Below are 23862 nucleotides of genomic sequence, written 5' to 3' on the forward strand. Positions count from 1 at the left end.
TTTTCATGGTCTTTAAGCCTTCTTCCCAGATGTAGTCAATTATGGGTATAGCCCCGACAGATTTACGAAACGGTTCCTTAAAATCATACAATAAACAGTCAGATTATTTTGAAGGCATTGGAAAAGCAAACACTTTCGCTGCACGCTCTAACAGATTGTGAAATCCCCATCTGTCCTCTGGCGGAGAAGCTACTGGAGGTGGTGTTGGTTAAGCAGGCAAAGACATCATATAATTATTCTAATCTGTCGCAAAGTTCTCCTTCCTCCCTCTCTTCAGCTAAAGAGATGGCTTCTTGGAGAGGAATAGACTGTGGATAACTCGGAACTGAAAGTATCGTAGTAGTAGTCAGTTGTACTGATGACCCCACTGGTGGAGGTGGAAATTTGGTAACAGGCACTGAAGGTGGGCAGCGCTGGCGGTAATCTTCTAACATGAATTGAAGATCTGAGAGTAATGCAGATGGAACTGTCAACATATCTTGCGGATACTGCTGATGGCACGGTTCCGGTGGCGTCAGTCAACGGTGGTATCTTCGTTGACCCTGGTTTCTCCGTCAACAATTACGACGATGACTTTGTTGACGGTGGCTTCTCAGTCGACGCTTTAGAGTGTCAATTTCATTTTCAAAGACGATAACGAGTGCTTCGTCGATGATGGGTCAACCGACTTTGATGAAGATGACAGAGAAATGGTCAATGAAATCAGAGCCGGCGTCAACGACGATAGAGATGTTGTCAACGTTGAGAGGGCAGTAGAGAAAGTAGTAGACGTCTACGTCCCTGAAGTGCAGTCTTTCATCGTCGACGGTGCTGACCAACCTTTCCTCGCTAGCAGAGAGCTCACCAACGACCTGCCTGAAGATGGTCTTTTGAAAGTCAGTTTGTGAAGAAGTAGACTGTCCGCTTTCAGAGTTCGAAACAGGATCAGACCTGGTTTTCATCTTTTGGAGTCAAATGAGAAGACGTCCTTCACGGTCTCTGAGAGTCGTATTTGCAAAAGTGTGACATATTTTACAGTCAGAGGCCTTATGAGATTGGTACAAGCAATAAACGTAGCCTTTGTGATTTTCTTCTACATATAATCTCTTCTTTAAGCAGATGGCACACTCTCTGAAGAGACTTTTTTGCCTTGTCTGACATAGTGCAGACAGATTTGGTGGCAAATAAACAGATACAAAGGCTGGAATATAGATCTCTATAGGAGTATACATCAAATGAAATTACATTCATGAAAAATGAAATCCAGAAATCTTGTAGCATAGCTCAGAGGAGAGTCCCTAGCACAAAGTGAGGTCCTGGGCTTCCCTCAGGAGTGTTCTAGAGGGTGATTCATGTTGATTGGTTAAGGCGAAACTTTGGTATTTGTTTTAATAATGACTATGATAGGTTACTAAACTAAGAGGACTAGGCCTTTTTTCAAGTCTATACCCATCATGGTACTACTATATTAAAGGTACCAGGGACTCCCATTATGACGACGGGGAAATATTCAAGCATGTGAATCTATGAAGGTTCCAATACTGGAGTAACTGCATGGCTCTCAATGGTGTTTAATGTGTATCCAGGTTCTTCATTTGGAACAACAGGTTGCCCTGTAAGTTTTGTACAAGGACCGCCACGCATGGCACAGCACGCGAAGCAGTGCCTGCCACAGAAAATAAAAAGTTAGAGCTGAAGAGTCTCCGCTGGCTAGCCCCCACCATGGAGGCGTTTCAGATGCACAACTGGCAGAGGCTTCATAATCAGAAAAAAAGCAGTTCCCCTAACTCTAAATAAGGCACGAGAACCAAGACGTGGCATGACAAGACATACAAAATGAGTTTTGTTGTCTTATCTGAAGGATGAACAAAAGGATCTCAATAGAGTAACAGAAACAGAGATCAAAACAGTGGGTCAAACACAGAAGGGTCACAAAGGACGAGAAAGGAGATCCCACCAGAGTTGCAGCACAGCTGTATTTGTATGAAGGAAAAACATGCGTCTTCACTTCCAGGACCCTTGGAGGAGGTGGAGAAATATCGTTCACAGCGACGACCTGAACCTAGCACAAGAATAAGAGAAAAAAAAATATTAAGTTCACATCGCAAATTTAAGGCATTATTGTCTACTAAGGGATAAACAGCAGAAGGCAGAAGTGTCTTACAAGCACATAGCTCACACTGAATGGCTGCCACTTAAATAATAACCATTTTAGAAAGGTTAACGAATATCTGTTTTTTATCTCTTAAGACGGTGCAAAAGTGAACCAAAGACCTTTTGGTTCTTGCCCCATACACCAGCAAATCCTACAAGCTAACTATAAGTGCACGGAGGAAGAGGCATTTATACATGAATTTTGTGATTTCACTCCTTGTTCGCCATGGTTATAACTGGCAGCTCCGAGAAAACGACGCTTGGAATCATACAGTCAATAAACATCACATGGCATTCCTCTGTGACTAACTTCTTATATGCAAGGGTCTAAATTGTCAAATATTGACAATAAGCAAGCACATAGGTCAGTTCAAATAAAAAAATGTGAATTTAACAAAGGCCATGCGGACCAACAAGGCAATTACCAGAAACAATAGGATAAAGAAAACTGATAATACACTGAAATACTGACTTTCTTCTCTTCCGGCTTTGAGGGCAGCTGTACCAAATGACCCAGCTGTTTTAGTGTGCTGAGCTTCAATCCAGTAGCACGGACATGGGAATGAATATCTGTAATATTAAACATACATAAATGAATGATGAAATATCACTTGGCTTTCTCTTCCAGATTAACCACGACTGCTCAGAAGTCAATCAACAACCCTCATGTGACCATCTGCAATGGAAACGGTTCATCATACTTTCCCTTCGATAACTACTGCCCCACCCCTAAATCCTATGGAACCTTTCAACACCCTTAATTCACACCTAACAAGCCACAAACTAGTAGATCTAAACCTGGTAATTCTCTGCATTTTTGAGGGACAGTATCCCATATTTTGAATGAGTTGCTTTTCTTAACGTTTCTGTTCTCGGGCAGAAAAATCATTCTTGTTCAAATGTCTTCGGGGGGGGGGGGGGGGGATTTGAGACCCGCAATCCAAGCGTATTCTTTCTTTCAGGGACATCATTCATAACCTCTCTGAAATAGCAGTTACTAAATTCACAGAAAAGAATTCTAAGTGAAACATAGTAGTGTGATCTAAGCCCAGTACAGCAGGGGAAGAATTGATCACATTCGTTAATGTAGAGATGTCATGAGTAGGGGTGGGCGGAATTTACGTAGTCGCGCTACACAAAGCTCCGCGAAATGGTAAAAAATCTCCGCGAACACGCGGAATTGCTTGTTCGCGATGCTTTCTTCCTGTTCGCGAACGCTGTTCGCGTGCTCGGGGGGAAATATCTTGCGAACACGCATTTTGAGAACACGAACAAGCAAAAAATTCCACAAAGCCGCAGACCGCAGAATTTTGGGCAATTCCACGTTCTCCGCGGAACACGAAATTACCCAAATTCCTCAAATTCCGCGAGTGGAACGGAATTTACCACCCAGGCCTAGTCATGAGTTAGTTGCAAGGTGATTCAGAATGTTATGATAAGAATGTGAAGAAAGGCTGAAGACATGACGCTGGAGATGCTAATGAAAATAAAACTACAAAAAGAAACTGGAATCTCTCTTCATTTCAGTTAACATAGTATGTGATTGATTCCGACCTTTCAGGGCAATCAATCTGTGTGAAAAATATCAAATCTCACCAAGTGAAGGGTTGCCTCTTAGAGAGTTGCCGCTTCTAGCTCATGATAAAAAGACAGTGTGAGAATGTGGTCTTACCGGTTTTTAGGAAAGCTGGCTTCTGGATTCGGTTCTCAGAAAGAAGTTCTCGGCTGGAGCACACAGGCGCAGGGAGGATGGCTCTTGTTGGGCGGGTGGCTGCCATTAAAGCAGGACGGGCTCTTGATTTACTTCGGAGTTCCAGTTTTGGGGAAGTGGTGGGATGTGAAGAATGGATTCTGGGTGAAAATGGGAAGAACAAATGAAAATGTTAAATATCCACTTTCAGTACTGGATGACAACATGCACTAATTTATGTTTGCAAAATATTTTGTTAAATGATGTGTGCTAAAACTGGCATGGTCATTTAGAGTGATTGCCAAATATGGGAGCTAAAACACCTTGGAGGTAATAGCATTTGCCATGAGTGCTCCTGGTGTGTGACTACCACTAATGCTATGATTTCATATATGGTTCCCCCGCACATATTGCAAGTGTGCATAACACACAAAAATTGGTAATGTGCACCTTCAATTTAGAAAGCATCCAAACAACACAATGCACCTTACCAGTGCACAGACAAAACGCTCACCCCCACATCACACAGTGTAAGCAAGGAGCTGTGTATCTGTAGACCAGTAAGGATAATAATACACAGACAGGATTTTTTTCTTAGCTATTAGTCTGCGCCACAGCAAGGAGCCAGAAGCTGTCCAGGTTTTGTCTTAGCCTAAGAAAATATGCCAACAGCCTCTGGCTCCTTGGTGGGGCAGAGAAGTGACTCTCTGTGTCCCAGAAAAGATCCACATACTGGTTGGATTTTTCTACTAGGAGTAAAAATAAAATCCAACCCAAACAGTGACTGGGTTACTCCTCTAGCCCTCATTGAACACTTAATATAAATGTAATTAATGCATCGATTAAAGTTATCATAGTATTGTTTGCATTACTACAATTATTGATTTGTTCTTGAGTATATTACTTCTGTTATTATGAGTGCTTGGTATATTCCCCTTTCAAAACTCATCCAGATGTAAATTCCAACAGCATTATACACTGGATGCTATATTATATATGGCAAATGTGTTCACATAGTGACTCTTTTCCAAATGATTGTTGAGGTTTTGAAAGCGGATATGTATCACTGAATTAATGGTAATGACATTAGTAGCCTGTATATGATTTTGATCCGTGCACATATGGCCACCTTAGTAGCCTCTCCACTACTTTCTTCAATTAAGCCAGTTAGCATTGAGGTAGAGTCACCTTCAGAAACTAATTATGCATGACATGATGATACTAACTAGCTTTCATTGGTACCCGTTCTTTAGTTATTGTGAAACTACAGACCTTGGTGCAATATGAATACACCACGTAGATGGCTGCTACCTTGAATGCGGGCTTATGATTGTGCAACATCAACTTATGACAGACACTCCAAGCCCCCCCCCCCCCTTTTCCGTTTTCTGTCTTTTTGTGTATTTAGCTGTTATAGCATAAGACCCAGAGACACGTATGTCTTCCAAAATGGCCGCTGTGCTACTTACGGTCTAGTGGTTGCAAGATCATGACTAGCATCATTGTAGTGTTTCAAAACATTGACAGTTGTCGTAAATTATCGACGGACACATTTTTAGCCTTGAGGCCATTGAGCAACTATTAAGGTTCAGTGACATTGATATCCCTCAAGATGGCCGTGGCAGAATATGAAGTCTATTGCTGGTGCCAGGCACGCTAATCTTTATTAGTTTGTATTTATGTGCTAGTCGAGTGCGTCTGGGAAGGACAAACACTCCAGATTTCATTGCGAGTATTACGACCATTGAATGGTAGCTGCTGTGTTTGAAGTAAGTTCTTCTGATTGCTGCCCCCAATATTCTGACTATTTTGTTGTACACAGCGTCATAGTCTTATTGAATGTGTCATACTGTTTTTACAGAGCCACCCATTGTTGAAGTGCTTTCTAATGATTAATATTGAAGAGGTGAGTAGCTGTACTACACCACTTATAGTCGGGCTTCTTATGAATGCTTTGATATCGTTACCCTGGCTCCTTTTTCTTATCAAATCCATACTATATCCTTCAGTTGAAAAAGTACCTAGTGAATCTGCAACACTTTATGGTTGCATGCGGTTTCTTATTTTTAAGGATTTGACTGTAGAACACTGGTTTGAATTATGGTTCATTCTGTTAGTGGTTTTGGTTTCAGTTCCTCATTTTTTCTAATTTGATTAGGTTTTGACCAATTGTTGATGGGTTTCCACTATTTTCACAGCAGGTGAATTATATCTCAGACACGCATATTTTGTTGTAATATTTGATATGATTGTTGTTTTTCACATTTTTAATTATTCGGGGGGGGGGGGGGGATTCATCCATGTATCTCCACATAAAATCTTACGGGTACGGAGGATGGTCTCGTGGATTGATACCATTTGAGACCGAAACATCGACGACAAGCACATCTCTCTGGTGCAAAACTGTCCATCAAGAAGGAATTTTGTCTTGAAAAAAGACTGATATTTACATGCTTTGCTTGAGAGTGGGTTACTTATACATTGACAGATGGTATCATTGAACGATGTATTTATAGTAGGATAATGCATTGTCAATGTATATGTGGATATCATTTGTATTGGGCCCTATTGTTTACAGTTTATGAATACATTTTTTTATGATTTAATAATCTTAAATGTCTGTTTTTACTAAGGATTCATAGTCCAATTTTGTGCTAAACAGTGCTAACTGAAACATACAAATTCGTTTTTGATGCCACTGATTGGGGATCTATCAAATTTCTGTTCTTCTATATGACTACCTTATCAGCAGTTTATCTTACTATAGTTATATACCCATGCCCACAACGAAATATTGGATTGCCCTTTTGTTTGAATAGCCTCAGTGTCTAGGCATCTACCTTACTCTGAAGCAAAGTTGGAATAATACTGCTTGCGTTGTCGCTAGGTGCAGACAAACAGGAACTTGTACGTGACCAAAAGAGCACTGATACTAGGATTCATGTATCCAAGACATCTTGTAGACAAGGAGAGAACAACAATATTCTATATATTTAAGGGAACATAGGCTGCCTTGGGGATTGGAAAACATAATCCAGTTTCTTGGGATGCAACAGCCTCCAGGTGAAATTTTGGGATCCACAGTGCTCATATGGCCTGAGTAGATTTGGTGTTGGAGACACCTGTTCGATGAAATGTGGGGTGAATGACCTCATTCCAATCATGCAGCAGCACCAGGTCATAATCTGGGAAGGTCAAAACCAGCTTGGCCAGGTGGAAGAAAAACTCTGAACTGTCATCATTTGGCTCCTTAATGGGAAACTAGAGGGCCCTTGTTTCTGCTGCAGTGTTCACCAGCTGGAATGGAATTCTCTCATTCCCATTATCTCATTTTCATCCCCACCTAAAGGCTTCTCTTGGAGTAGGGCCAACATGGTACTTTCCTTTAGGAAACAGGATATGACTTTTGTTTGTTTAATTCATCCCTTTAATATTCCAATAGAGGACATGCAAAGGGTTAGGAGTGTTTTAGGAAGACAGTCAAAGCAGACGACTGCAACCATCCAAAATCAGGCACTTCAGTCGTAGCTTCTTCACTCTTACGATGCAGATCTGACCCTAGTCCTCTGCTTTGTGAGAATGCCATGTGGGATTGGCTGCAGTTACGGTTTGCATCAAATAAACTGAGAACAGCCAGTGGAGTGGTCAGATCAAAATTATTTTCCTTCCAATGAAACCTCTTCTTCGACTGTATGAGGGACCAGTGTATCAGGAATAGCTGCAAAGGCTTCTTGCCATCTGTGTATGGTCTAAGCATCCTATGAGCTCTGTAAATCTGAAAGTAATTGAAAGATGGATACTCATAAAATGCTTCACATTTTGCCCTCATAGTCCATCGGTAATTATTGAGTCAGTCCCTCAATTCATAATGATATAGGTGGTTAGAGAGTTGTTTGAGGTATGGGAGGGGATTTCTAGGAGCATGCCCCAACCATTCTCTAGCTTGGGAATTCAAGTTTCTACGTCATTCAATTTCTAGGTCATTGCTACATGTCAGACTTCTTGCTCTGACTACTAGACTTCATGAGGGTGATGTCTGCCGCTGCTTTATGCAATCAAATGAATGAATGAATGAATGAATTAAACCTCTAGAGCGAAATAGTTATCCAAAAGAGCATCTTGGAGCTATAGATAAGAGCTGTAGCCACTGCAATTAGTCTAGTAGCAAGAGTCAGGTTTTCAACTTCCTCCTGAAAAACACAGGGCAGGCTATATTTCTGAAATGGGGGCAGGGGGTAGGAATTCCAGTGTTTAGCGGTCAGGTGAGAGAAGACTTCTTGCCAATGCACCTACATTTGAACTGGGGATCACCACCAGGTTGGTAATAGCTGAATGAAGAGCGCAATTAGGGCAGTAGGGGAGAAACTACTGCCTGAGACACACCAGTCCACAATTATTAAGAGCCAAATGTACAAATCAAGGAGCTTTAATCATGGCCTGATTGCAGATTGGAAGCCAATGAAGATGAGTAGATACTGAGGGACAAAATAGTGGTGAGGCAAGTGGCTGCATTTTGAATGTGAGGGGGGATAGGGTCTAATAGAGAACCATATTTTAATGGATATAAATACACATTACAGGAATGTCCTAGCTATCTAAAATTGAGAACCTGAGAGACAGAACGTGCCGTAGGAGAGTTAGAAGAACTGAAAAAGTTGAGTTGCCAATCACCTTTCCTGCATTAAGTAAATTCCAAAAATCCCTTTTCCCTATCCCCACACTTTGTGGTTCAGATATTTGATATAGCAATACACAAAGCTCTTCTTTCCATATTCCTTATAAATGTCTACATTTAGAAGGTACCTTATACGTATACGAATTGAATCCCACAGGTACATAGAGGAAAAGAGATCCGATGTAGCGCTACCTTCGCGAGTTTCTATCTTTAACTATTTGTTTTCCATTGTTTCGGATATAAAATCGGACGATATTCTGGTTTTGCCTCTTTTTTCTTCACTTGGCAAGCAGTTGTAGTATATTGTTTTGATGTTCAGGAACAATGAGAAATGTTATCTTGTTCTAATCCGATTATGTGGTCCTCTCGCAATAGGTTTTCACTCATCATTAGCATGGAGAAATCCACTAATCCCATTGTCTCTATATACGAAGGAAAAAGTTACTCACCCTGTAAGCATCTGTTCTTAGCATGAAATGCTGTAAATTCACATGTTCTGCATACTTCTAACCTCTAGTGTGGGCGCGGACATTTGCAAGTTGTTTTTCTCCGAAGGAAGGAAGTCACAAGAAGCTCTGTGAATCATCTTCGTTGGTTATGCGCATGACCACAGACTATGTTAAACTGTTTTTCGCTTAGCGGTTAAAAGTAGTATGGAGGGCTGAGTAAAGAAAGTATGGTGAAAATGTGCATTGGTAAGGGAATTGTAATGGAAAAGAGGGCAAAATCTGTGATCAGAGGCACATGCTTCGGGGGAGGAGGATAGACACATGGGAATCCAAAGCACTAAACTACTTACAGGGTATATAACATTTTCTATTAGTAGCATGGGCTGGTGTAGATATACATGATTTGCATAGACTGTAAAGCAGTACACCACAAGTGGTGATTAGCATGTGAATGATGAAGATGTCCACACAATTATTGTAGGAAATTGCCTCTTTCTGTATGATCACCATCCCCATCCCCACCCTCCCCCCCTTCCCCCAAACTAACATTTTGGGCTAATGCTTCTGGTTTTGTTTGACTCTGTAGTGCACTGGGCTCCGCTTGCTTGGCTCCAGTGAATATGCTCTGACCTCTTCAAATTATGTATAATTGGATAATACGGATTGGCTTACTCAACTTACTAATAAGTCCCTAGTATATCGTAAGAGGTACCTAGGGCGCTAGTACGTTAATTGTCACTAGTGAGTTGCAGCACTTAATTGTACTACCAATTCAGTGACAAGGTGAAAACACTGCTGTAGGCCTGGCACTGCAGCTTGGGAAGGCAGCTTCGAACCTGCCAATTTAACATGGCAAAAAAAAAAAGCTTTTGCCAGGGTCCAAACCTCCCTCTTTAATATTAATAAGTCACTCTTAAGAAAGGCCTTGGCAACCCACAAGACAGGGTGCTAAATATTAAAAAGAAGGGTGTATTTCTTGTGTGCTTGACATGCCCTGACAGTGAAAGCTCAAACTTGCCGTTTCCACTATAGCGAGGCTTGGAGTCTCATTGACGAACGGGGAGTTGCATTAGCCATCGCGCTCTTCAATTTCGGCCTAATAAAGATAGTACTCCAAGGTGTCAAATTATTTGTTTCATGAAACCAGACTCATTGCTTAACGTTTATTTAAAGTAACTTTTAAAGCAAAGGTGACTGTAGAACTTCACTACTTATTGCTCAATCCTCTGGTAGCCTTTACAGACTATCTGCAGCAGTTGTCACCAGAGACAACCGGCTGCTTCTCCTGGCTAGCAAGTGTGAAGTGCTTCCAGGAACAGTGAACAAAGAAACCGTTGGTGGGTGGCAGTGACACGTTCTCCAGCAGGATGGCTACCGGGCAGTGGACACAGATGGTCAGCCTCAAAGAAGTTACCGCCTCAGTGTAGCAAATGTAAGTCACATCTTGACAGGCCTGCTCCTTTGTGTGGGCAGACAGACAGGGTGGCAGTCTCTCCAGAAGGGGAAATCCTGTTGAAGAACTGGTTTTCTAGGGGGAGTGGCTAATTATGCTGAGTACACCCCAGGGGTGTGCCCAGGGCTCCTCATAGGGGAAGAAGGCTTGCACCATCTTGGATTTAGATAGCGAAGGATATCGAATATGCTACTTACCAGTATGCATCTGTTCTTGGCATGTAGGGCTGCTGACATTCACATCTGTGCATAGATCGCCGCCTAGTGTTGGGTCCGGATGATTGCATATTGTTGTCCTGGAAGAGTCTTCGAAGTATCACGAGATAGGTGGCTCCTCCCCTGGACTACAGTGCGCGTGGGCATCCCCTCCATCCTTAGATTGTTTTTCGCCATTGTGGCATAAATGGAGTGTAATATAGTGAATGATGACCATGCTAACTAGTAATTACTGAATGCTACAGCTGCTACAGGCGCAGGGGAGGAGGGTGGGCGATATGAATGTCAGCAGCCCTACATGCCAAGAACAGATGCATACTGGTAAGTAGCATATACGGTTCGAGGCATGTGGGCTGCTGAATTCATATCTGTGCATAGATTATATAGCAGTCCCTCCATTTAGCGGCGGCTGTCTGTGCCAGCTGCAGCAGTCTGAAAAAGAGTTTTGAGAACAGCCTGTCCTACAGCTGCCTGCTGTCTTGAGTGTACATCTACACAGTAGTGTTTTGTAAATGTATGTATAGTGGACCATGTGGCTGCTCTACATATCTCCTGTAAAGGAATATTCCCTAGGAAAGCCATGGAGGCCCCTAACTTTCGTGTGGAGTGGGCTCTTGGAGGAATCGTTAGTGTGCGCTTAGCTTTTTCATAGCAAATCTGTATACACTTAACGATCCACCTAGCTATTCCTGCTTTGGAAATGGGGTTGCCTTTGTGCTGTGGAGAAAAGGCAACAAACAGTTGTTTTGTCTTCCTGAAAGTCTGTGTTCTGTTAATATAGTACATGAGAGCTCGCTTGACATCAAGTGTGTGGAGCATTCTCTCTGCTACATTCTCAGGATTAGGATAAAACACCGGTAGTTCTAGGGATTGGTTCATATGGAACTGCGATATCACCTTGGGCATGAATGTAGGGTTGGTGCGTAGTACGACCCTGTTTGCATGAACCTGTATAAATGGCTCTTGAATGGTTAGTGCCTGGAGTTCACTAACTCTTCTTAGTGAAGTAATGGCTACTAGGAAAGCTACTTTCCAGGTTAGAAATTGAATCTCACAGGAGTGTAGAGGTTCAAAAGGTGGTCCCATGAGTCTGGTGAGGACCACATTTAGGTTCCAGACTGGTGAAGGCGGGTGTGTAGGAGGAATCACTCGTTTGAGTCCCTCCAAGAAGGCTTTGATGATAGGCACTCTGAACAGTGAGAGGTGCTGCCTGTTCTGAAGGTAAGCTGCCAGTGCGGTTAAATGTATACGGATGGAATTGTATGCTAGATTGCATCTGTATAAGTGTAATAGATAACAGATAATGTTCTGAGTTGATGCATCCAGCGGATTGATGTCATTATTTTTACAATATATGACAAATCTTTTCCACTTAGCCGCATAGCATGCTCTGGTCGTGGGTCTCCTTGCCTCCTTGATGATATTCATACATTCTGGAGGCAAGTTAGGTAGCCAAATTCTAAGATCTCAGGAGCCAGATCGCCAGGTTTAGCTGTTGCGGATCTGGGTGCTGAATCTCGCCATGGCTCTGCGTTAAAAGCCTGGGTGTTAGCCGCAGTCTTTGATGCGGTACCACGGAGAGTTCTAGAAACGTGGTGTACCATGGCTGGCGTGCCCACGTTGGAGCAACCAGGATGAGCGTCATCGAGTGTTGCCTCAGTTTGAGTGCCACTAGTGGTATTAATGGTGCTGGGGGAAAAGCGTACGCAAATCTGCCTGACCAGTTCATCCATATCGCATTGCCCTGCGACTGTGGATGTGGGAACCTGGCGGCAAAGCTTTGGCATTTTGCGTTTTCCCTTGTGGCGAATAGGTCTATCTCTGGATGACCCCACTGCTGGAAGTACGGTTTGAGTGCTGATGGATGTATCTCCCATTCGTGCATCTGGTGGCTGTGTCTGCTGAGCAGATCCGCCATTTGGTTGTCCTTGCCCGGGAGGTGTTCCGCCATGAGGAAGATGTTTCTCTGAATGGCCCACTTCCACATGCTCTGAGCCAGATGAGACAACTGCGGAGAGTGTGTTCCTCCCGGCTTCTGTATGTAGTACATGGCAGTCATGTTGTCCGTCCGGATCAACACGACTTTGTTGCACAAGTGTACTTTGAATGCCTTCATTCCAGTAGGTTGATGTGCATCCCCCTCTGCTGTGTTGTCCATAGTCCCTGCACTGTGTAATTGAGTACATGAGCTCCCCATCCCTGGAGAGATGCGTCCGCCGTCAGTATTATTTGTGGTACAGGCTCTTGGAACGGTCGGCCCTTGGCAAGGTTTTGTGGATTCCACCAATGCAGAGAGTTGTATGACCGACCGCTGACCAACACTAGGTCTTTCAACTGTCCTTGAGCCGGATTCCACTGACGTGCTAAGCACTCCTGAAGCGGGCGCATATGTAATCTTGCGTGCGGGACTATGAAGATGCAGGAAGCCATCATGCCTATCAACTGCATAAACACTCGTGCCGGTAGTAAGTGTTGAGGTCTGAACTTTTTTATTAGCAACTGCATGCTGTTGATCCTCATGGAATTTGGCTGTGCCTTGGTTGCCAGAGTGACTATGGTCGCGCCTAGGTACTGCCGTACGTGGGCGGGTTGAAGGTGGGACTTTGGATAATTCAGTGAGAATCCCAGGCTGTGAAGAAGGTGAATGGTGTGGGATATGTGGCTGGCACACTGCTGGGCTGACTTTGCCTGGATAAGCCAGTCGTCCAGATAAGGATAGACATGTATGTGCTGTCTCCTTAAGTGTGCCGCCACTGTTGCCAGGCACTTGGTGAACACCCTTGGTGCCGTTGTTACTCCGAAAGGGAGCACTTTGAACTGGTAATGTTGATCTTGAATAGTGTACCTGAGATGCTTTCTGTGTGATGGGTGTATGGTTATATGGAAATACGCATCTTTGAGATCTAGTGTTGCGAGAAAGTCTCCCTGACTGAACAACGGCAGCACCTGCTGCAGGGTGAGCATGTGAAAATGCTCTGATAGAATGTAACGGTTCAGAGGTCTTGGATCCAGTATGGGTCTGAGAGACCCATCCTTTTTGGGGATCAGCAAATACAGTGAGTACACCCCTGATCCTTGGTCTTGTACAGGCACGAGTTCTATGGCTCCTTTGTGGAGCATACTGAGCGCTTCCTGGTGCAATAAGTGCAAGTGCTCTGCGGACATAGGACGGTGTCGTGGTGGTATGTTTGGTGGAGTGGATGTTAGCTCCAGACAATAACCGTACTGGACAATTTCTCTCACCCACCTGTCTGTAGTGATGGATTTCCAGACCGGCAGGAACCGTTGGAGTCTCCCCCCGACAGGTGTTATGTGGTCGGGGGGCAGTGACAAGGCGTCACTGTTTGTTGGTGGCGGAGGACCTGGAGCTGTTGTTTCCTCGGCCTCTGCCCTTGACGTTGTTTCCACGGTATCCACCTCGGTTATTCTTATTATAGGTGGTCTGTGTACCTTGTTTAGTGTAATGCGACTGTTGGGAGTACTGGCCTCTAGATGGTCCTCTGTTGGTAGAGTGACGAAAGGACCCACTCCTAAACTGCTGTGATTGCAGAGCCCCCATAGACTTTGCAGTCTCTGTATCTTTTTTGATTTTTTCTAGGGTGGTGTCAACTTCGGGGCCAAAGAGGGAGTGAGGGTTGACAGGTTGATTGAGTATAGTTGTTTGTATCTCTGGTTTGAATCCTGAGATTCTCAACCAAGCATGCCTTCTTAACATGACGCTGGTGTTAATAGCCCTAGCTGCAGTGTCAGCTGCGTCAAGAGCGCACTTAATGGAAGCGTTGCTTATGAGCTTCCCTTCTGTAATTAGTGACTCTGCTCCTTCCTTATACTGATCTGGGAGGTGCTGTAGCAGTGTCTCCAGGGTATCATAATGCGCCCTGTCATACCTAGCCAGAAGTGCCTGAGTGTTGGCAATTCTCCATATGTTAGCTGCCTGTGCAGCAACTCTCTTTCCTGATGTTTCCAAGACCTTAGACTCCTTGTCAGGGGGAGGAGCATCACCCGTTGTCTGTGAGTTGGCCCTCTTCCGAGCATTGGAAACCACCAACGAGTCCAAAGGCAGCTGGCCTCTTATGTAGGTAGGGTCCACCGGAGCTGGCCTATATTTTTTCTCAATCCTAGGGTTTAGTACTCTCGCCCTCGTGGTCTCCTTAAAAATGTCATTAGCCTGTTTTAGGACACCCTTCAGCATGGGCAGAGTCTTAACAGATATTTTTGAGGTAGAGAAGGTATCCATCAGAAAGTCCTCCTCAATAGGATCAGTGTGGAGCTGTACATCATGGTTCTCAGCTGCTCTCTCAATTAATGCATTGAAGGCAGCAGTATCCTCAGTTGGAGAGGTCTTCACCGCATATGCTTGTGTGTCTGGAGCAGTATGTGGGTCCCCTGTACCAGTATTGTCCACCCAAGGTTGGTTTTGGTCTTCAGGGTCAGTGGGCAATGGATAAGTGCCCTCATCATCGCCAGCATCCCCTGCATCCACATCAGACTGTGTGGGTGAGAATGACTGAGGCTCCTGGCTATAATATTGAATATGTTCCACAAGAACTGGTGATGTGGTTCTCCTTTTCTTTAAAGGAATTTTGTATGGCTCCATAGATTTCTCTGGCACTATCTTTCTTTTATGTATTGAAAGTTGACCAGTCCCTGCATAGATAAACTGCCTCGGCTCCTCATCTTCTTGAGGTACTTCAACAGCTGTTTGTCCCATTGATACCCCTTTTGGCGCTTCGACAGTTTTCTTCGTGTCGATACCTTTCTTCGGTTCGGGACCCTTCTTTGCGTCGAACATCTTCGGTCGTACCGCCGGTGGTAATCCGAACTTGATGTGCGTCGACGCGGTCTGAACCGTGCTGCCCGTTTTCGGCTGCGGGGCTGTTTTCGTGCTGAGCAGCGAAGCCCTGTCCTGGATGCGTAATAACGACTCCGACACCGTCTTCTTTAAGAAGGGAGATGGTGTTGTCGACTCGACATGGTCCTTTAAGACCTTCTTTGTAGTGGCATGGAGCCCCATACCAGACGTCGGTTTCTCGACACGAGGACTGGGAGGGGTCGGCTCTTGAGGCTCGCCCTCTTTTTCTGTATCGACGATCCTCAGCGCCGATTTTATCGGGTCGACCACCTTGACCTTGGTCTTAGGTGCCATCTTTTGTGTCTTCGGCTCCGACGGCTTCGAGGCCTTGTTGCCGATTAGAGACATTTTCTCTTTCGGTTTCGATTTCGGTGCCTGTGCCTTCAGTTTCGATTTATCTTGATCGAATGATGGCGCTTTCGATACCGATGGCTCTTTAGGACAGTTCAAAGCCGGGCCTTTAGGCGGGGCTGTAGAACGAGAGGAAAGATCTTGGGTAAGGCCGTGTGGCGATCCCTCGACCTGAGCCTTATCGAGTGCCTCTTCGGGCCCTGTACCGACATTTGGGCCTAGCTCATCTTCCGAGCCATCTTCCTCGGCCCCAAGGGCCTCTTAGTCGTCTCCTACCTTGTCAACGACATCATCTTCCTCTTCATCTACTAGACGCTCGTCTTCGGCATCATAGTCGGATTCACGCTCCGAAGCCGGATCCGATATTCCCTCCTGAACTTCAAGGTCCACGACCTCTTCATCTTCGGTCCCGAAGATGTTGTCCGGGTTTGGCGCCGCTTTCTGCGCCTCGAGCCGAGCTGCTCGACGAATGCGAAGAGTTTTCTTCGATCGGAACCTGGAACACGCCATACAGGTGGCTTCGTCGTGTGTTGGAGAGAGGCACTTGTTGCACACTGGGTGTACGTTGAAGCGAGCATACTTAGCGTTGCAAAGAGGGCAACGCTTAAAGGGGTTATTCGATTTCTTTGGACTATTTGATTCCATCGTCGATCTCGATCGGGCCTCTGGTGTCGAAGGGCAAACAGCTAACTTCGATGCTCTTCTTGAGAACTAACGCGACAAAAGTACTTGGCGCCGAACGAAAACAATACCGACGAGTTTAAAGGCCTTTTGGCCTAATAAAAATAAAGTTTTTCCTAAATACTCAAAGAGCTAAGATTAGGACATCCGAACCCAATGGCGGAAAAAAACAATCTGAGGATGGAGGGGATGCCCATGCGCACTGTAGTCCAGGGGAGGAGCCACCTATCTCGTGATACTTCGAAGACTCTTCCAGGACAACAATATGCAATCATCCGGACCCAACACTAGGCGGTGATCTATGCACAGATATGGATTCAGCAGCCCACATGCCTCGAACCCTGGGATTGTTTGATGGTTAAACCCACAGGAAGTGCCGTAAAGTTGGAAGGGTAGCCTCGTGGGGCCTACTGCCCCACTGGCTAGTGTCCTCCCTTCCCACAAACTCAAAAGATGGCATAAAAGCGGCACTCCAGACACACAGTCATCAGATCACTACTGTACTGAAAAGAGGACAAAAGAAAGTCTGCTCTGCTGCTCCCTGGACCCAGCAAAGGAAGACTGCATTAAAGACTGGACTGCAACTGCTGCACCCAAGGCACTCACAAACAGGACTGTGCCTGCTATTTCCACTCGTAGAAAAGAGCTCAACTTGTGCCAGCACTGTTGAAGTGACTCCATGGCTAGTTGGCTAGCGTCCTGTTAAGCTTCAGGATCACCAAAAGTTAAAGAAACCTGCATCCCTCAAGAGCCCAGCTAGGCCTGACTGCTGCTGGACACCGAAGTGACTTCTGGGCGAGTGAGTACTGACCTTCCCAAGGTGTCCCCAGGTCCATGAGACCCGTACCCAAAGTAAAAGTGAAGCCTGGTCCCCAGAAAGAAAAGATTTCCTTACCTGTAGGCAATCGCTGAGACTGCTGTGCCAGGAGACCAGTTGTGACTGGACCTGCACTGGACTCCACTGCTGCACCATGGGAGATCGAGTCCTGAGGCCAGAGATGAACCCTGACACTCGTTGATACCAGCCTGGCCTCAGGAATACATCTCTTCAACATCCTATATCCCCAGCATCAGGACCACTTCTTTGCTGGTTGACAGTAAAGGAGAAAAGTGCACTAAGGACCCAGAAACTGCTGGACCAGGCAGGTAATGGTCTGCCTTGACCTAAGTGGTGCCTGTGACTGGCCTCCAAATCATTTTGGCCCATCTAAGAGAAGACTGGTAGTTGTACTGGCCTGTTGACTCAGAACCTGCTAAGCCGATTACAACAATTTATTGTATTTAAAAGAGTTTACTTGCCTTTGAAATATATCTCCGGTGACCCTCACTAGGGGGCCTATTACGATGGCGGGCGGACTTTGTCCGTCCGCCACCGTACCGGTAAACGGGACCGACTGCCAGGGGTGTGGCGGTCCCGCAATAGCAATTAGGATGCGACCGCCACCCTGGCGGTCGCATCCCGGATATTCAACATTGTGGCGGGCGGTGTTGAATATGCACGTTGTGCATTGGCATGCACAACGTGACAGGCACCGCACGGTGCCTGCCACCTTGAGTACGCCAATGCAGGGGGGTACCATAGGTACCCCCCATGTGCACCCCCCATCCCCTCCAACACCCAAGGGGCCCACAACGGGCCCCCACAGCCAAAGCCCGCATGCCTTTCCATGCGGGCATCGCCGCCATGGAAAGGCCAAAATCCGCAGATATCCCAATATGGTGGGCGGTGCCTGCTATGCACAGTCACCATATTAAGGCCCAGGAGCGCATGGCAGGCAATCTTAACTGATTGCCTGCCTGCAGAAAGACCGTCCGCCGCTGTACCACCCGCCATTGTAATATAGCGGGGGTAATTGAATTGCGGGCGGGCAAAGATGTCGGGCGGATCGCCACCGCCGTTCAGGCGGTGGCGATCCGCCTGACATCATAATGGGCCCCCAGATGTTTGACATTTAGTGTCTATTTGAAGACAAGCATTAACCCTATATTTCTAAATTAATGTCAGATTTTAATTTTGTTGTACTTTATTCCGTTTTGGTACTTCTAAATGCTTTACACTTGCTCCTTTGATTAAGCCTGACTGCTTAGTGCCACGGCGACCCTGGACTGAGATGAGGGTTTCATTAAAGAATTCTAACTAGACCTGATAAAGATTGGGACCTTATTACACGGTGAAGTCTGACAACCACACCACATAATAATCCACTTTCTCTAAATAATATTTAGTAAAGGTGTGTGGTTGATCAAGTAGCTGTCTTACAAAATGCTGATGGAATATTCCCTAGAAAGGCTGCTTTTTTTACAATGCAAAATGCACCCTGACAGGGAAGAGCTCTTTTCACTTTAAGATAGTATGTCTGGATACATTTGACTATCCATCTGGCAATGCTTTGGGTTAGTTCTAAACACCACCCTGTATTTGTGAATCTGAAAGAAAGGTTCTTGTACTGAGAGGAAGTATAACTCACAAATATGTTTAACAGACATTATGGCCACAAGAAAAGCGATCTTCTAGGAAAGGTACCAGAGGGAGCAAGAGTAAATGGGCTGAAAACGAGGTCCCATGAGTCTGGTGAGGATTATATCAAGGTTCGAGACTGGTGCAGAGGGAACACTGGGAGGGACAACTCTTTTGAAGCCCTCCATAAAGGCATTAATGACAGGTATTGGGAAAAGAGAGGAATGCTCCCTGTTTTGCATATTAGTGGCTATGGCTGCTAAGTGAAAGCATATAAAGGTGCAGACGAGGCCTTACTTCTGCAGATGAAGCTAATTGCTGATTATGTCCTTGATTTAGGGGGTCCAGATATTTGGGGATGCAGTAGTGGACACATTTCTTCTATTTTGCTATACAACAGGCACAATTGGTGAGCAAGCGCGTCTCCCACCGAACCGCCATGCATTCTTGTGGAAAACGCAGGTCACCAAACTCTATGGCCTCAGGTGCCACAACACTAGATTGAAATGTTTGGGATCTGGGTGTCTGATTTGGCCGGGTCTTCTGGTGAGAGGGTCTGGCCTGTTGTAGCACTTCTCGTGGGGGCAGATTGACATATCGAGCAGCGCTGAGTGCCACAGCTGTCTGGCCCAGGTGGGGACTACTAGAATGAGTGTCTGACAGTTTTGCCACATTTACTGAACCATGAACGGAAGGAGTAGGAGAGGTGAAAAAGTATAAGCAAAGATCCTTGACGCGTTCATCACCAGTGCATTGCCCATTGACTGTGGATGTAAGTACTTGGAGGTAAAGCTGGCCATTTAGCATTTTTGGGGGTGGAGAATAGGTCTATGAGTGGTATGCAGCATTGCACTCATGAATTTGTTGATGCTTTTTGCTTAGCAGATTTTCAGGTTGTTATCCACCCCCCGGAAAGGTGCTCTGCTATGAAGTAAATGTGGTGGTGGAGTTTCCAATGCCACTTTTGTGCATGCAAGTGCCCCCATTTCTGGAGGTACAGCATAGCTGTCATAGTTTCTGTTCCGAGTAGACCTTTCTTGTCCTAGATGAAGGGAAGGAAGCCTTTGAGAGAGAGCTGAATGACAAGGAACCTCGAGGTAGTTGATCTGGTGACGCTGATGATGAGGGGCACACACAACTTGTATGGGCTTGTGATCCAGATGGGCCCATGCCTCTTTATTCCCTCCAGCTGAGTTGAGAGGTGTCAGTGGTGACAGTAACTTCAGGAATGTGATCTAGGAAGGGTCTGCCCTGCAGTAGATTGACGCCCTTCTACTACTGCACAATGACTGGGTGCTGGAACTTATCTGCATTAGATCCTCCCACTAACCCTCTGCCTGTGACCATTAGGCTGAGGCACTGTAGTTACCGGGCGTGAGTTATTATGGCGACACAGCAAGTCATCATGCCTAGAAACCACATAAAGGTTCTGACTGACAGTTAATGATTTGGCTTAAAAAGAGTTAAAAGCTGCTGAAAAGCTAGTACCCTCTGTGGGCCTGGGTAGGCCTTGCCTATGACCGAGTTTAGCAGTGCCCCTAGAAAAGGCTGGATTTGAAGTGGGTGAAGGGAGGATTTGATTGCATTTATCGTAAACCCAGAGGCTATGCAGGAAGGAGATGAAATCTTGGATGTCTGCTAAGCACTGTTGGTAGCTGGCGCTTCATCATCCGATGTAGGGGAAAACGTGAATACCCCCCTTCTCAGTTGGGCGGCTACTACCCCACGTATTTTGTAAAAACATTACGGCAGTGGGGACGCCAAAGGGGAGTACCTTGAATTGATAGAGCTAACCACTTACAATGAAGTGGAGGTAGTGCTGGTGGGCAGGATGGATAGGAGTGTGGAAGTAGGAGTCCTTGAGGTCTTCCACGTCATATGATGACCTTGTTCTAGCAGTGGGATGACATCTTGGAGAGTGAACATATGGAAATGTTCAGAAGGGATGTAGCGATTCAGGGGCCTGAGGTTCAAGATGGGTCTTGAAGAGCTTATCTTCTAAAGAATAAGGAAGTAAAGGTAGTAGACCCCCTTGCTGCACTCGTGAAGGAGCACGGGGCTCTATGGCTCTCTTCTGGAGGAGCGCTTGAACCTCTTCCTGCAGAAGGATGAAATGGTTGCTGCTGACTGAATGGGTGCAGGGTGGTATGTTGGGGGAGGGAGGGGTTTGAGGGAGAAGTTCTAAGCAGGAGCTGAGGCACAGCACCCCTGCCAGCGGAGAAGGAAATCCTGGAGAAAGCTGGATCTATATATAGTGCACCAAAATGAGGTGCCCTTTGTAGAGAGTCAAGTGATCCCTTTTCAGAGAACTGGGGCCTGCTTTAACAATCTCAAGGTGCTCTATCTGTTTTAGTGTGGTCGAGCAGCCTTAGGCTCATCAGAAACGAGTGTTAGGCATTTGTGACTGTGACAGACAGACAGACACTCTCACTCTCAGTAGGAAACTGCAACACCAATTTAGAAAAATAACCGATTTTCTTTTCACTAAGATCTATCAGGTTATGTACATTCTTTTCAAACAGAACCCAAACGGGGGCTCGGCTCTTGAGGGTCTCTGAAGCAAGGATGCACTGTTGGAAGGCTCAGTCTTGGGCTGTGGGGCTCGGGTGCAGAGGTGTTTTGTCAGGCGGGCCACTTGCGCTGGAGGCTCTCACTTTTTAGGTCGACCTGAAGATGGCGACAAAACGTGGCAGCAGGGCCTCTCACGAGGATGTCCTCTCTGGTGGAGACGTCCCACATCTGTAAGTCAGTCTTGGCCGTGTTGGTGTCCACACTGGACACTTAAAAAGTCTTGGCTGCTGTAAGGACTCTGGAACCCCGGGTATTGGTGCAGGGCAGCTCCTGGGGTCCTAGCATCTCCAAACTTGGTAGGGAGACGGATTTGACCTTTCTGGAGCAGAGACCTTCTTCCGGGAGGCAGCAGATCGGTGTACCGGGTTAACCCGGTTAGTGCCTGCACGCAAGTAGCTTTTACACTTCAAGACAAATGCTCGCTGGTTGGCGAAGTGCTGACACCTCCTTTTTGGACGATGCACAGCTGCAGGACGAATGGGGTCATTGCAATTGTAAGGACAGGAGCAGGCAGGGTTTTGCGCAAAGTCCACAGCTCATGCGTTCTTTGGTTTTTCTTTGTCCTTCTTCTTTAGTCAGGTGAATCAGAGTTACAGGTGTCAGGGGACCACCTAAATACTGAAATAAGGGGAGTGAAGCCAATGGGCTTCTTACCCTTGGGGTAACTCCACCCCCTATATGACCACTTCCTGTGGACATAACCCTGTCCCACTGTTCCTAATTCCACCAAAAACAAGATGGTGGAATCACGCTTTCATGTAGCACATCAGGATGCCCACCTTAGGGGTGTGACTAGCCTGGTGGTGCAACACGCCTACTGCATAGCTAATTTCCCTCCTGTCCTCGTGCTAAACGGACCTCAGTTCAGGGGGTGGCATCTCAGGTCTGGGGGAAGCCGGGTCGCATATCAAAGGGAGCAGGGGCTTTGAAGCCCCCTGCCTTGATATGCAAAATCACTGGCCATCCTGCTGGAGGTGTAAACACCTTCCTCCGGAGCTGGCATTGTTTCTGGCCTCAGAGAGCATGGGCTCTCACCTGCAAAGGGGGGTGGGAGGAGGGAGGGGGGGTCAGAAACTTGTCTGTGGCGGCAAGCTGGACGAGACCAGTCAGCCAGCACACTAGATACTGATAGGTATTTCAGGACGCAGCTCTAAGGTGCTCTCTGGGTACATGTCATCATAAATCTTGTACTGGCAACAGTACAGTTTTCTTAAGACAAGGTGTTTGATACCAAACCTTCGTCGGGCAGTGCTGCAATGTCAGATAGTAAGAGCAGACAGTTACATCCCTAAACCAAAGAGTGATTTGATCACCAAGTGGAATTTAAAACCCATTTGTGGGCACCACAAGTGTGGGAATTGTGTGGCCTGCCCAGCTACTATAGAAGGAAGTCTATTTGAACACAATGGAGTAAAATGGAGACATGAAAGTTTTACAAATTGTAAGACTAAGAACGTCATTTATGCAGTGGTATGCTCTTGCAATAAAATATATATCGGAAAGACAAGCGAACAGGTTAATGTGAGAATTATACAGCACAAATCTCGAATTAGGAGAAAAGTCCTGACAGCGCCTATGGTAGAACACTTTCTAGCTGTTGAACACAGCGAAAATGAACTGCGTTGGACAGTTCTTGCATGGATTGACTCAACATCTACATGTATTGAGACCGCTCTACTGCGGAAAGAGGTATATTTAATTATAAAATTCGATAGCATCAACCAGGGCCTCAACTGCATGAGCGAGCTAAACAGAGCTTAGATGGCTCATGAGCTGCAATCAAGTATATGGCGCTGCTGTCAGCTTCAGGACCTGTATCTCTCTAATAAAGTAAAAATGGGATCAATATTGAGATGTTGGAAAACACAACCGACCTGTGATATTGAAAAGTTTTACTTTGGGCAAATGAATTGAGACACACGACTTCAATAAATTACATCTCCCAGAAGTCATTGCAAATGCAATTAGATCATCCCCTCCTGTGATTGGTCAGAAACGCATCATGTGACACTGATGCACCATCACATGATGTGTCAATCAGCTCGGCGAGCTGCTAGCAATAATGGAGACAAATCCCCACTTGAAACCTCGAGCCTGAATCTTTATTAGGTGAGCAAAACAGTTTGCACTTGAATCCAAGTGCTTTCAGCCAAAAACGATTTTTACAAACCCTTAAATTTTTTTGCCCCTGCAGCCACAAATTATTTTTAAAGAGAGTGAAGGACCGTCATTTGTTACAACACTTCCTCTGTGGGGCCACGCCTTTGGGCCCCTCTCCCTGAGTGAGTAAATAATTTGTGCTCAGTTGTCACGTTTTAAACTCATTTAAACAGA

At 45.7% G+C, this 23862-nt stretch overlaps 1 protein-coding gene across 4 annotated transcripts in view; it reads right to left on the minus strand.

The window, feature by feature from the left end:
* The window catches only part of HMGXB3 (HMG-box containing 3), a 519976-nt gene that overhangs the window by 278426 nt on the left and 217688 nt on the right, over positions 1–23862 (minus strand). For all 4 annotated transcript variants that reach the window (XM_085617738.1, XM_085617735.1, XM_085617736.1 and 1 more), the window contains exons 8-10: positions 3806–3984; positions 2606–2703; positions 1937–2041 (exon numbers count right to left, since the gene is read on the minus strand). In XM_085617738.1, the coding sequence (XP_085473864.1) occupies positions 1937–2041; positions 2606–2703; positions 3806–3984 (382 nt within the window). The remainder of the gene's footprint in view (positions 1–1936; positions 2042–2605; positions 2704–3805; positions 3985–23862) is intronic.

This window comes from Triturus cristatus, chromosome 7, assembly GCF_964204655.1.
Source record: "Triturus cristatus chromosome 7, aTriCri1.1, whole genome shotgun sequence".
Lineage (NCBI taxonomy): Eukaryota > Metazoa > Chordata > Amphibia > Caudata > Salamandridae > Triturus > Triturus cristatus.